At 37.4% G+C, this 13,465-nt stretch overlaps 1 protein-coding gene across 1 annotated transcript; it reads right to left on the bottom strand.

The window, feature by feature from the left end:
• Positions 1-10,518: 10,518 nt before the first annotated feature.
• Positions 10,519-13,161, bottom strand: LOC149209496 (uncharacterized). The gene is made up of 4 exons (XM_089396379.1): positions 12,752-13,161; positions 11,353-11,510; positions 11,016-11,096; positions 10,519-10,904 (listed from the first exon to the last, which is right to left on the bottom strand). Exons 1-4 carry the CDS (start codon positions 12,825-12,827, stop codon positions 10,770-10,772), a joined length of 450 nt encoding a protein of 149 aa, XP_089252505.1. The 5' UTR covers positions 12,828-13,161; the 3' UTR covers positions 10,519-10,769.
• Positions 13,162-13,465: the final 304 nt, after the last annotated feature.

Genomic DNA, 13,465 nt, shown 5'->3' with positions numbered 1-13,465 from the left:
GACCCAACTAAGTTTCCCCACAGGGGCCACAAAAAAAAAATTATAGTTCAGGTTAGGACTATTGGGGGTAAGCATCCCATAAGACACCATGGTCATGTTACACCTTTGAAACATAGTTGTTGAATTTTTAGGGAGCTTAAAATCCTTCAATCATCCCATGGAAAAGAATACCCGAGCATGGTAGAGACCCAATTCAGAGGGGGTTTGTTGGGATAGGGTCCCTAGGATCAGTTTTTGGGTTAGTTAACCCAAATTTTGTATAAGTTTTTGTAAAAGATGTAAAGTCTCCACGGAATGTGGATGAAGAGCACACAAGTAGATAGGAGTCAAAGGGGTATTAGCCCCTTGTTTGGGTAAGTAAATAGGTCAGTTTTGAGACTCACCCATGGTCCGTGGACCATGGTATTGTATTGAATAAAGCTATATATAGTTGAGTCGTAGTGAGTCAAGAGGAAGCTAATGGTAGTGAAGGGCAAGTAAATCAAGATAGAGATTGTTTTGGACAATTGCTAAGGCAGGAAGGCTCTACTTCCTGTACTTGGGAAAAAGGGGAAGGTTCCTGCAGCTGAGTGTGTAGGAGGCCTTGGTAAGTCAGTAACTGAGTGCTCGGACCCCTGCAGCTGAGTGTGTTGGAGGCCTTGGTAAGTCAGCAGCTAAGTGCACGAACCCCTGCAGCTGAGTGCACAGGGTGAAAGAGTCTGTAATCTGAACGTTGAAGATGAATAAAGACTAATTTTGAATAATTATCTTGCAATATGAGCATTATTGTTGATTCTATTTATGTTATGATATGTCGCTTTATAATATGTTTTCTATGGAATAATGAATAAATGTTGCACGAAACTACTGAATATATCTTATTTGTGCATGATTTAAGTAATTATCCATTTTCGCGAAGATAAGGGTTATTTTTGTTATGATTTCTGATGAATTAGATAGATCTACATAAGGCGGATCTAAGATTATTTATTAATGCACAAAAGGCGGATCTAGGATGAATTAGATAGATCTACATAAGGTGGATCTAGGATTATTTCTGTTTAGAGTCCGCAAAGACTGACCACAGACCTTCATGAAGGTCTAGAAACCATTTCATTAAAGTTACAACATCAAGCCATAGAAGGATACCAATCTGCGCGAAGGCAGATTTGAGTTATAAGAGTTTAAGAACCACTTATCACATGTCCCTGGATGCAGAAACCTAGTTCTAGCATCCCCCACTACTGCTTTTGGTGAGACTGTAACCTTCACTATGCAGGTTGTTGCTGAAAGGGCCAGCAGTCAGGGTTTTGTTGGTTGGCGCGAACAACTCTGAACCTGGGTCAGGCTCCCTTAAGCCAATAAATGGTTTCATTATCAGGATCTATCTGAGAGATGTGTGATAAATGGTTTCCTACGAAGAAGGAGCTTGATAGGTGGATTGATAAAAAATCGCACGCATTCACAACTCAGGAGAACAGGAGCCCTAAATTATCCAAGGAACAGTGGTTGCAGATATTTTTGTACATATATGATACCGATGCGTTCTCTAGTTTCTTCCCCGAAGAACCATACGAGTGGTTGTCTAAATTGGCTGATAGTCAAGGGACGTGGAGGCTCGAAGGCCCTATAATGTGGACTCCTGAACTAGTGCAATGTCTGGAAGCATCAGAAATCAATACCACGTGGCTTGTGGACCACTACATTGATAACACATTGGGAAGTTTTGTGACTTATTTCACAATCAATAGAAATATTAGTTATAGCAAGGCAGAACAAAGGATCTTTAAAGGATTGAGGGGTAAGTATTTGAAATCATTGAAGACTTGGATTAAAATGTTGTTATGTGAAAAGAGGGTTATGCAGTTACCTTGATGTTTGGGGCTACACGAAGCAGGATATTCTTTAGAAGAAATGGAGGATCCAGGTCAGAATATAGTCCATTCATTGAACCCCATCAAGGGACAATGAAGGGTCGGTGTTGACTACACCGTGAAGTGCAGTTCAGTTAATTACGCAAGGTATTCTAAGGATACCTCATCCATCCACTCCACCTCCACCCCACCCCCACCTTCGCCTCATACACCTACGCCTTCAACCCCTCCACCTCCATTTCCACCATTCAACATGGAAAATGCAATGAAGATGTCAATTTTTAAGGGAACAATGAGCGAAGATCCCGAACAGTTTTGGTTTTTCGTATGAGCTTTTTGGACGGAACAACAAATCATGGACGATAATATTAAGAAAGCGCAGTTTGTTACAACCTTACAGGATTGCACATTAACATGGTATATCAAGTATTGCACTGATAACCCCAACGTGATGTTGGCAGATACCCAACTAACTTTGAACAAGGAGTTTAGTAAGCCTAAGTCATAGGTGCAGTCAGTAATTGAATTTAAGGAAATCTGACAAAAGATAGATGAGACACCTTGGGACTTTGATCAGAGGTTGAAGTGCCTGATCAGGCAGGCTAATATGATAATCTCATATTCCTAGCATCACAACTGGTTTATAGCATCTCTCTTGCCACATTTAAGAATACCTCTATCGCAGTAGAAGATAGCAACGCAAGCAGAAGCCTTGGAGATCGCGATGAGGTTTGATGCATCGCCTATACAGGATACGAACCTGGGAGTGCAACAAATTCATTCACAGCTGGAAGCCTGCACTTGGAGTTGTAGATCTTGAAGAAAGGAAAGGAAGCTCAGCCGGAGGTGTGCGCCGAGGTCTGGTGTCTGAAATGTAAGAGTCGTGGACATGACAAGGATCATTGCTCTGTCTCTAAGAGCTATATTATAGGGGGAGGGAATGTTCCCCTAAAACCAGAGAAAAATGTTTGGATGAGCGCGGGAGCTACATTATGGTGCGTTATCTGTCAGGTTACAGGGAAACATGCTACTGATAACTGTAATTTATTGTAGAAGTTTGTACAGACCACTCAGCAGTTGTTTTGCAATTTCTGTGAATCTGTAGGAAATTATGAATGCAATTGTAGGAGTTATGAGTTGATGATGGATAGAACCCCTACCTTTAAGATTCCAGTAGAAAACCGGCCTCAAGATCAAGGCACAGGAGCAGCGCACAGAGGATTCCAAGGTCGAGGACGAGGAAGAGGCATTGGACCAGGTCAATAGTGTGGGTAGATAATCTTCTATAACTGTGGCGAAGCAGGTCACTTTGCGCGAACTTGTACAAATCCCACTCATCCATCGTGTCAGTATTATCGAAAGTTTAACCATGTCATAGAGGAATGTCCGATCATTATGGAAAAGATGCAAGAAAAGAAGGCGCATCCCCAGCAGCCTACATAGAACATTCAAATGATGAGGGTTGAGCCCCACGAGGAAGATCAAAGCATAAATATCGTGTTGAGAAGTGGTATGACAGCTGGTGCAGATAAAGGAAAGAAGATTGAGTAATACGGATGGGTGCACAAGGCTACTGAGAAGGAAGTAGATTTTGATCTTAATCACGCTAAAGAGACCTTCATGGAAGCAAAGAAGAACTTCGTCAAGGCTTCCACCTCTGGAAGTCATGAGAAAATTCTAGAAACTAGTACGACACAAGAAGTAGATCCTTCAATACTTGCTACCTTCCTGAAGATTTGTATGAAGCTTTTGTGTGACCAGAAAGCAATAGAAGGGTTGCAAGAGTTAATATACAAGTGCACTAATAAGGAAAAGACTCCTATTGAACAACACACAATAAGAAATATTGGTAAGCATAAGACACACATGGGGCGCGAGATGAGGCTAACTGTGCAGATAGGAGAATATGAAATGGACCAGGCCATCTTGGATATGGGGTCCGATGTGAATGTCCTACCTAAGAAGACATGGGAAAGGATGGGGAGACCTGTGTTGTAGTGGTCTCCTATTCAGTTGCACATGGAAAATCAATAGAAGAGTATTCCAATGGGGTGCTTATATGGTGCGACAATGGACATTGAGGGTGCGAGCACGCTAGCTGACTTTGAGGTCATTGAAATAGCGGATGATAGTAACCCATATCCAGCGCTACAAGGAATTGACTGGGCTAATGATATGAATGAAGTAATTAACTTGAAGTGTGCGAGATTTCATTTGAGAAGAAGTCACTCAGGGTTATGGTGCCACTAGACCCTGCAGAAATCACACGTTATACTGAACCTATTCACGACTATGTAGAAAGTGATGATGATATGGAATAGATATACAAGATAACAATGTGAGATGAGGATTGGATCAATCCTACAACCGATGGAAGAATCGCGTGGGAGATGGATAACTCCTGTGCCTCATATTCATATGAAGAGTTTGAACACTGGCAGCATCGATTGCATGAAGTATCTACTCTCCGCTGCAATATGATGACCAATTCGTTGAGGTGTGTGTTGATTGAGGTAAGAAACCTTATGCATTATGACGGTTTGACTGATGTGGAACTATTTTTAGATGAATTTGAAAGGGAAGTACCAGAAGAGCATCGATTCTAGGCACTAGAATTGGTGTTGCACGCTACGCCTACCCGTTGGTGGGGTACACATAAGGAGAACTTTGCTGGATGGAAATAATACATGAGAATGATGAAGTTAAGGTTTTGCTATGCTAATACTAGAATGAAAAAAAAGTATAGTGGGAAAGATGATCCGTGCGATCATTTGGTAGGATGGACTAAGGTATGGGGAACATAACCACAACCAAAATGGGTGCATATTTTCTGTCATACATTAGATAAAATCTCGATGAACTGGTATCTGGAGACAGAGCTTCGCCATGGCAAAACTGAATGAGACATTTTAAGGGAGAGTTTTGTGTTAAATTTAAGCTTCGAGGATGGGTTTGAGAGAATTGATCAAGCACTCCAGGGGATAAAAGTAGATATATTCAAAACGCCGAAGGAACCGGTAGAATTTCCTCAGCCAAATTGGAGCACATAGTTGTGCCATGCGTTGGAATGTTATAATGTGATTGTTGAATAAGAAGAGGATGATCTGTGGAATATTACCATTCCAGAAACAAAAGGACAACGTGAGGTCAAAGGACCAAAGGTGGCGAACCCGGATATATCTGAGCCATTGAAAACTTGACAAGTAAACAATGGATCTAAAGAAGAACCTAAGTTCGCGAATATAGGAGATTATTGGGATCAAGATATGGTTGATAAGGTAGCTGAGTTGCTGCGCGAGTACCAAGATTTATTCGCAATGAATTTTTCAGATCTGAAAGGGATCATCAAAGATTTAGGTGTTATGAAGATTACTTTGAAGCTGAATGTGAAGCCTATTAAGCATAGGCCTTATCGGCTGAATCCAAAATATAAGGAGAAGGTGTGCTAGGAGCTGGATAAGATGATGGAGGTCGGTATTATTGAGCCAATAGAAGAATCAGATTGGGTAAGCCCAATGGTGGTCTAAGAAAAGAAACAAAAATCCACATATGTGTAGATCTGTGGAAGCTGAATGATGCCTGTGTGCATGATCCGTTTCCAACAACATTTATTGGTGAAGTATTAGAGAATGTTGGCAAACAGGAGGCATATTCGTTTATTGATGGTTTTTTGGGATATCATCAAATAAAGATCGCATCGGAAGATTGGAGCCAGACAATCTTCGCGACGGAGTGGGGTTGCATCAAATATATAGTTGTGCCATTCAGATTGAAGAACACACCTGCAATATTTTCCCAGGTAGTGATCGCGACATTCAAAGAGTTCATTCATAAATTTTTGGAGGTGTATTTTGATGATTGGCCTGTGTTTGGGTGGGTGAAGTGCCATGTTGTGAGTCTACACCTAATGGTGGATACATGTCGAAGGTATCAGATCGCGTTGAACTTGAAGAAATGCATATTTTGTGTTCCCTTTGGGATTTAGCTTAGCCATGTCATATATAAGAAGGGATTGATGGTGGACCCTACGAATATCATCGTAATTGTGAATTTAGAAGCTCCTATGAATGTGAAACAACTGTGTGCAACATTGGGACACACTGGGCATTACAGGAAGTATATCAAGGCTTATGCCTAGATAACCAAGCTGATGGAGAAATTGTTAAAGAAATATGTGATGTTTTGCTGGGATGAAGATTATCAGCATAGCTTGGATGTCTTGAAGGAAAATATGGTGACAATGCTTATTTTGGTGTTTCCGGACTGGAAGAAGGAGTTCCATGTGCATGTAGATGCATCTTGTATTGCGCTAGGAGTTGTATTAACAGAGGCAGGTGAAGGAGAGATTGATCATCCAATAGCTTTCACGAGCAGAAAGTTATCCAAAGCTGAGAAGAATTACTCCACTACAGAGCGCGAAGGGTTGGCGATGATCTACGCGCTGCAGAAGTTTAGGCATTATTTATTGGGAGGACACTTTAAAATGTATACAGATCACTCCGTGCTGAAGTACCTGGTCAATAAGCCTGTGTTGGTGGGGAAGATATGCCGATGGTTACTATTGTTTCAGGAGTATGAATTTGAAGTGATTGTGAAGTCGGGAAGACTGAATGCAGGTCCAGACCATCTATCACATATTGAAATAGGTGAAGAACCAAGTAGTTTGGAGGAAGGAATGTTGGATGCACAACTCTTTGCAGTGTCGCAAATGATCATTTTTCCAATATCATTCACTTTTTAACAACGAGCACAACGCCGAAAGGTTATTCCACTCAACAAAAGGAGTTAGTAGTTTGCCCTGCAGATTTTTCAGTGATTGTAAGTCATTTGTATAAGAAGGGAATAGATGAAGCTTTTAACAAGATTTTGGAGCATGCATTGATGAAGATCTGCAATGCGCAAAAGAATGACTGGGACATGTGCGTACCTGATTTTTTATAGGCTTATAGGATGACCTCCAAGAAGTTGACAGGTCAAATGTAGTTTATGTTGGTCTATGGAATTGTGTAGTAATTCCTATGGAGTATATTGTCCCAAGTTTATGAATTGCAGCATTGATAGAAATGGTGGATCGCGAGACCTTGGAGGAACAACTCGCGTAGATCATGGAGTTAGAAGAAGATCGCTTCCTTGCAGGATTTCACCAGTAGGTGCAAAAGGAACGCCAAAAGGCATGGCATGATCGGCATATTAAGCTACACACGTTTAAGGTAGATGATTTAGTGATGTCGTATGACATCAAGTTCACGAAATTTCCAGGAAAGTTTCAAATGCACTGGTTGAACGAGATCCAAAGCTTTGTGCTTAGCGAGCATACAATCTATCCTCTCTCTTTTTATGCCTTGTAGTTGGAGGCTCCTTCTAGCTTGTTTGAATCTCCCTTCATTGTAGTTTACATAGTTCCTATAGATAATAGGCTTCTCTCCTTACATAATCCTTTTTCTTAATGACGTTCCTTTGATCCCCTTTTCTTCAATAGATTTTCAAGTTGTCATTTTCTTCCTTCTTCACCTTAGCTCTGATACCATGTTAGAAAATCAGAAAGGCACAAAAAAAATCGTATGTTGATAATTACTTGTGATATATTTGTGCTCTTATTATCTTTCTTATGTTCTTCTTTTATTTGTGTTTCATCAAGCAATCATCAAAACAAAACATGAAGATCAACGACACCAAATGTAGGCTCTCAGTCAGGGCTAAAACCCCTACATAGGGGAAAATCCAATCAAACCCTTCCATTAATAAATCAAATTGAGATAGACCAAGACCTTAGACCCAAAATACCTTCCTCCTCCATCAAGTCAGCCTTTCAAGATGATTCAACAAACTTCATTAGTCCCTTCTTGTTTAATAGCTATAACTCGACAACAATTTAGAACTTCGACCCCCAGCAACTTCAGAATTTCAACCCCCAACAATAATCCAACACTTCAACCCTATCTACTTCAGAAATTCGGCACTCTAGCTTCAATACTTCAACTTGTCCTGCAACGTCAATTTCATATAATTATATATGAATTCTTGTAATCATATGTGAATTCCTGTAATTGTGAATTCCTGCAATCACACCCGAGTTCCTGTAGTCATGAATTCATGTAATCACACCTGAATTTTTGTAGTCGTGAATTATTGTAATCACACTTGAATTCCTCTAGTCACGAATTCATGTAATCACAACTGAATTCCTATAATCGAACTTGAGTGTCTTATCCTCCAAATGATGTTGAATTGTTTCCTTTATATAGTATATTTTGCCCCTCAATTAGGTTGAATTGTCCAGGTTGAGGCCGACTTGGTGGAGGATGCCTAAATTATCTATTTTACATAAAAATAAATTTATTTCTTGACAAATGAACCCCAAGAAAGGTCTTTTACATTATGACAAAGACAATGACACTTGACATAAACCCTAGAAGCCTACAATGGAAGCTTTGATCTATAAACAATTGACCCAAGCATGAAACTCGTGCTTTAAGTCAATTTCTTTTTATAATAAAATTTATTTTTCTTCCTTTTTGACAAATACATTACATCGTGACTCAAATACAATTATGAAGACTGACACTAGTTACATTTTTCAACAAGAAAATCATTAATACACAAGGTAATCCATATGAAATAATAATTATTTATTATGAGAATATATATTTGAGTCATGATTCATTGAGTACAATACCCGTGTATATAGGGGTGGGTGGTAAGTCATGTCTTTGGTAAGAGAGATGACTTATCATTATTATAGATTAAAGATTATATAATGATGGTTATATGATTATTATTACATTATCATTATTTATTACATAATAATCACTATATCATACCCATAGTTATAATATACCTTAAGTATATTATAAACTTCTTCATAATATTGCACCTAATCCATACTCAAATAACTACACAAGTAGACTTCCCCACCAACTTCTACACGGATTCAATGATTTGATTTCTCAATCAATGGAGGCAAGTGACTCATTTAAAGCACATGATGCAAAGAGATGATATCTTAAGTTGAAATAAACCATATGCCCTTTTATTTTCCCCTCTTATGGTATATGAGGCCATTATTGTAACTCATAAGCATCCATTAGTCAAGCTTTGACTAGAGTTAGAAATATTTGTGATGTATTTCACATTTTATACCATGAAGTCATTATAACTCAAATAGGATTATTTATGATGCATTTCACATTTTATAACATGAAGTCATTATAACTCAAATTCCCTATGCTAAGAGCCTTAAGCCATTCCTTGGAGGAATTATACAAGTATAATAAAATCTCAAAATATGAGATATAGAATTATGACCATAATTTTTAGTGAATTTTCTATGGATTCACGAAGAAGAATAAGAATCTTTAGTACAAGATGTTGTCCATTGTTTCTAAAAATATTTGAAGCCTATTAATATATGTATCTAGTAAATAGAATGGAAAATAGCAATAGCCACAAAGAAGCTTTGTGTAAGGAGTCAAAACATGCTTTCAGGGTGTTCACATGTCCTTCTCTCATCTCTATGTAAAATTCTTGTGTAAGTAAACATGTGTTGTAATATTATATTGGTTTTGATACGCCAAATAAATATGTCATGCCATGGGAGTAAAATTATTCATGTATACATGGTAAGTGGTGATCACAAAACTCTAGTTGGAATATTGTATTGCCTTTGATACACTCAGTAAATATCTCATAGCATGGGAGTAAAGTTCTCTATGTATAAATGGTAGTAGCATGGGAGTAAATTTATCTAAGTATATTTGGTAGGTTGTGATCACAAAGTTGTAATCATGCTTGGATTTTTGACAATGGTTAATATAGTGTAGGTAGCATGGTGGTAACAGTGTGTCGTCTTCCTCTCCACTTGAGTTTGAATCGCATGCTATGACATGTTTCACTATGTAATGTGATTATCTACATGCTATGACATGCTTTCCTATGCAACAAGTAGATGTTGAAAAAAAAGATGGGTTGGAGCTAGTCTTTGTCGTATAGCAATTAGATGTTCTTTGGAATAACAAGAAAAAAAAAAAAAAAAAGATGGGTTGGAGCTAGTCTTGGTGGTATAGCAAATAGATGTTGTTTGTGGACGTAGCTAGTACCAGATTGGTACAGTGAACCACATAAAATAAAAGATGGGTTGGAGCTAACCTTGGTGGTATGTGAAGGAGCAAGATCATAGAATAATAAGCTTCATGATATAGATTCTCATGTATGTAGATTTTTATCTTTATTTATTATTTTTTCATTAAATTTAGTTAATAATAAGATTGAAAAAAAGAACATTAAGATTTAAAAGTGAAAAAGTATACATTAAAAGAAATCGGTATAGACTTGAAAAAGAATATATTACAATTGAAAAGTGAAAAAACATACATTTAAAAAAAAGTTGTAAGCATCTAAAAAAATTGAAAAATGGACATTAATACTCATGAAAAAATACTGTAAACATTTAAATCAGACTAGAAATTTTAAAAATAAGTAAAAAAAAAAAAGAAAGAAAGAAAAGAAAACAGAATGGTTTAAATAGTTTAAATATGTATCTTTTCTATATTTAAAATATAATAATAATTTGTCTCTATTTTATTTCCTTCTTGGTAAAGTTTTTTAATTTTAGACTTTTATATAGCATATATTATTTTTAATGAAAAATTAAAATAAAATAAACAAATTGGAAAATTAAGGCCTCGTAATAGCTTCGATATTATCTTTGATGAACTTGAGTTACATCACATGCCACATACCTCGATGGGTTTTCACAGGCTTTTAGATGCACATTTTTGGACTTATACATGAAAATGAATTTTGAAATCTAAGAGCTTGTCATGGCATAGAGATTGGAGAAATACATAGTACATTCTGTAGGTGTACAGGAGCGTAATGAATATCTAAATAATGGGACTCTTTGACTGGCTCTGATAATTATGCCCCAATCATCATCCTAACAAACTCTTCGTAGTTAACCTGCCCATCTCCATCAGTATCGGCTTCCTTTATCATCAGCTCAACCTCTTCTTCAGTCAATTTCTCCCCCAAGTTTATCATTACATGTCGAAGCTGAAAAATACATACACCCACTCAGTAATTTATTCAGCCACATGCTCTGCAATGCCTATATCTCCATATAAATAAGTAAATTAGGCTCATAACAGCACTAATCAAACTAACCTCAGCAGCAGAAATGTAGCCATTCTGGTCCTTGTCAAATACTTTAAATGCTTCTCTCAATTCTTCATCTGAATCCAAATCCTGAGAAGAGAAAAAATTCAAAAAAAGACTTCAAAATTTGTTCATTTTAATTGAATAGGTTCTCTAAACCAAAATTCACCAATATTAAAAGTTATGCTGTTATTCTATTGCAGATTCAAGAATAGTTCAGAATTTGACAAACAAGAACAAAGTTCACCAATATTAAAAGTTATGTCACTATTTTATTGCAGATTCAGGAATAGTACAGAATGTGACAAACCAGAACAAATTTAACTTCACAAAAGATCTACTATACCTTGATTTTGTGTGCCATGAGATCCAAAAATTCCCCGAAGTCTATGGTTCCATTCCCATCAGTATCTACTTCATTTATCATGTCTTGTATCTCTGCTTCTGTTGGGTTCTGGCCAAGAGAACGAATTACTGTCGCCAGCTCCTTGGTTGTTATGCTGCCTGCAAAAACAAAAACAATAGCAATATTGAATAGATGGATCGAAAGAAGTTAGGTGTTCTACTTCTCTTGATGGATGGGAGATGTAAGCGCACATTAAAAATTCAGTTTACAAGTTCAGTTTTTCCATCCTCATAGATAGTATCCAAAATAAAGATAAATCTATTCAGGGGAAAGAGACATCATACATATTACAAATCCCTTTCTCTTTTGGTTGAATGGATACATTGTATTATAAAATGGCTAGAAACAAGCCCAGCCATGCAATGCAAGTTGGGTAGTATCTTTCCACCAGCAATATGTACTTCATAACAAATATTGTATCGGTAGAGTTAGATTTAAATATGGTGTATTATTTGGGGTTTTTCAGGTAGTTGGGTTATTTTTTTATAAAAAATTTAACTTTAGGTGTTTTAGTTTTGTTTTTTATGGTAGAAATGGATTCAGCACCATCAAAAATTTATGAGACAGTCAAAATCTTGAAAATTAATAATTATAATCTGGATCTTGAAAATTAACAACTGTAACCCAAATTTACAAAAATTCCACCAGATTTGATCAAAATCCTAGCCACAATGTCCATTATTTTTAGAGAGAAATATATGCCTAGTTAGACTATACTTATTATTTGCTCTTTGCTGGTCAAACACCATTAATTCTTAGCAAGCTGTGCTTAAACAACTTTCCACCTCTTGATGATGAACCATAGTGACCAATATCCACACAGCAGCATTTAATACTACCATGGTGACCATATCCACTAAGCAGCATTTAATACTACCATATGCGATATATAGATCATTAGATTCTAATTGATTTAAATGTGATACTCTGTATACCATGAATTGAGAAGTGGATAAACTATGGTGGCCAATATCACTAAGCAGCATTTAATATTACTATATGCGATATATAGATCATTATATTCTAATTACTTTAAAATCTGACAATCAATATACCATGAGTAGCAGGAGCAACATAGATATTAGTCATATATGAGCCATGGCCTGGGATAAGAGGTATTTATTTAACCTTCTTTCCATCATGTTTTTGGCACGAATTTGGAAAGAATTCACAGTCCTAAGAAGTATAAATTAATGAAAGTCTGAATCAATCCAAACAGCCAAATTTGAGATTAAGAAACCACAAGAAAGAAAACCAAAAACAGGGCTATATGAGTGCCAGTTATACAACACCCACAGACCAAAGGCATTTAAAATGTTCAGGACAAGGAAATAGTTACCATCTCCATCTCGGTCAAACAGGCTGAAAGCCTCCCTGAACTCTGCGACTTGGTCTTCTGTCAAAGGACTGGCCATGAATCTCAGCTCAGAAATTATCAGAGCTTTGAACAATAGTTTCAAGGCTTCCACAATCAGATCAATGAGTGCCGTAGATCACCCAGAAGCCGAAGATAGAATAAAACTGCAACTATTTTCGAATTTTCAAAGAAGCTCGTGCGAGTTTCCAGAGCTAATCAGAAAAAACATCAATGGGGGTGGGAATTTATTTCTGCAAACAAAACAACGGTCACACGGTTTGAGGAGAGAATCTTTTAGGTTTAATGGCCACACGGTTCTCGCCATCCACGACCGACCCATGAGACACGTTTTTGTCCAGAACCCTAGATATCCTTTCACGCGTTTTCAGTGAGCGGGCAATATGAAAATGTCAGGCTTTCAAGGGACGGCCCCTTTGACCAATGGAATAGTGACAAGGTAGGGTTTGTGGTTGATTAAATTTGTCTTAGGGTTTCTTGGGTCTTGTTAATCAAGTAGGAATTTTATTGGGTTTTGTAAATTAAGTAGGAACTTTATTGGGTCTTGTAAATTAGGGTGGTAACCATGTTAGAGTTTTGGAACATGCCAACTCCTTGCCTAGAAGCCATACTCTGGCACTCCATTTCATATGGGGACAACCCCATTTCATGTGGGGGAATCTAGTTGCATGTTTTAAT

The sequence above is a fragment of the Pinus tabuliformis genome, chromosome 1_2, assembly GCF_031772625.1.
Source record: "Pinus tabuliformis cultivar Carrire ecotype Pingquan chromosome 1_2, CPIR1, whole genome shotgun sequence".
Classification (NCBI taxonomy): domain Eukaryota; kingdom Viridiplantae; phylum Streptophyta; class Pinopsida; order Pinales; family Pinaceae; genus Pinus; species Pinus tabuliformis.
The sequence above is the reverse complement of the archived record's forward strand: the minus strand, read 5'-3'. Positions and strand labels throughout refer to the sequence as shown.

What these genes read in the sequence shown, in the direction of transcription:
- LOC149209496 (XM_089396379.1), bottom strand. Translation starts at nt 12,827, where the DNA reads ATGGCCAGTCCTTTGACAGAAGACCAAGTCGCAGAGTTCAGGGAGGCT. An exon ending in GTTTGACCGAGATGGAGATG is followed by an intron (nt 11,511 to 12,751) that starts GTAACTATTTCC and finishes TTGTTTTTGCAG; the next exon opens with GCAGCATAACAACCAAGGAG. An exon ending in GCTACATTTCTGCTGCTGAG is followed by an intron (nt 10,905 to 11,015) that starts GTTAGTTTGATT and finishes TGTATTTTTCAG; the next exon opens with CTTCGACATGTAATGATAAA.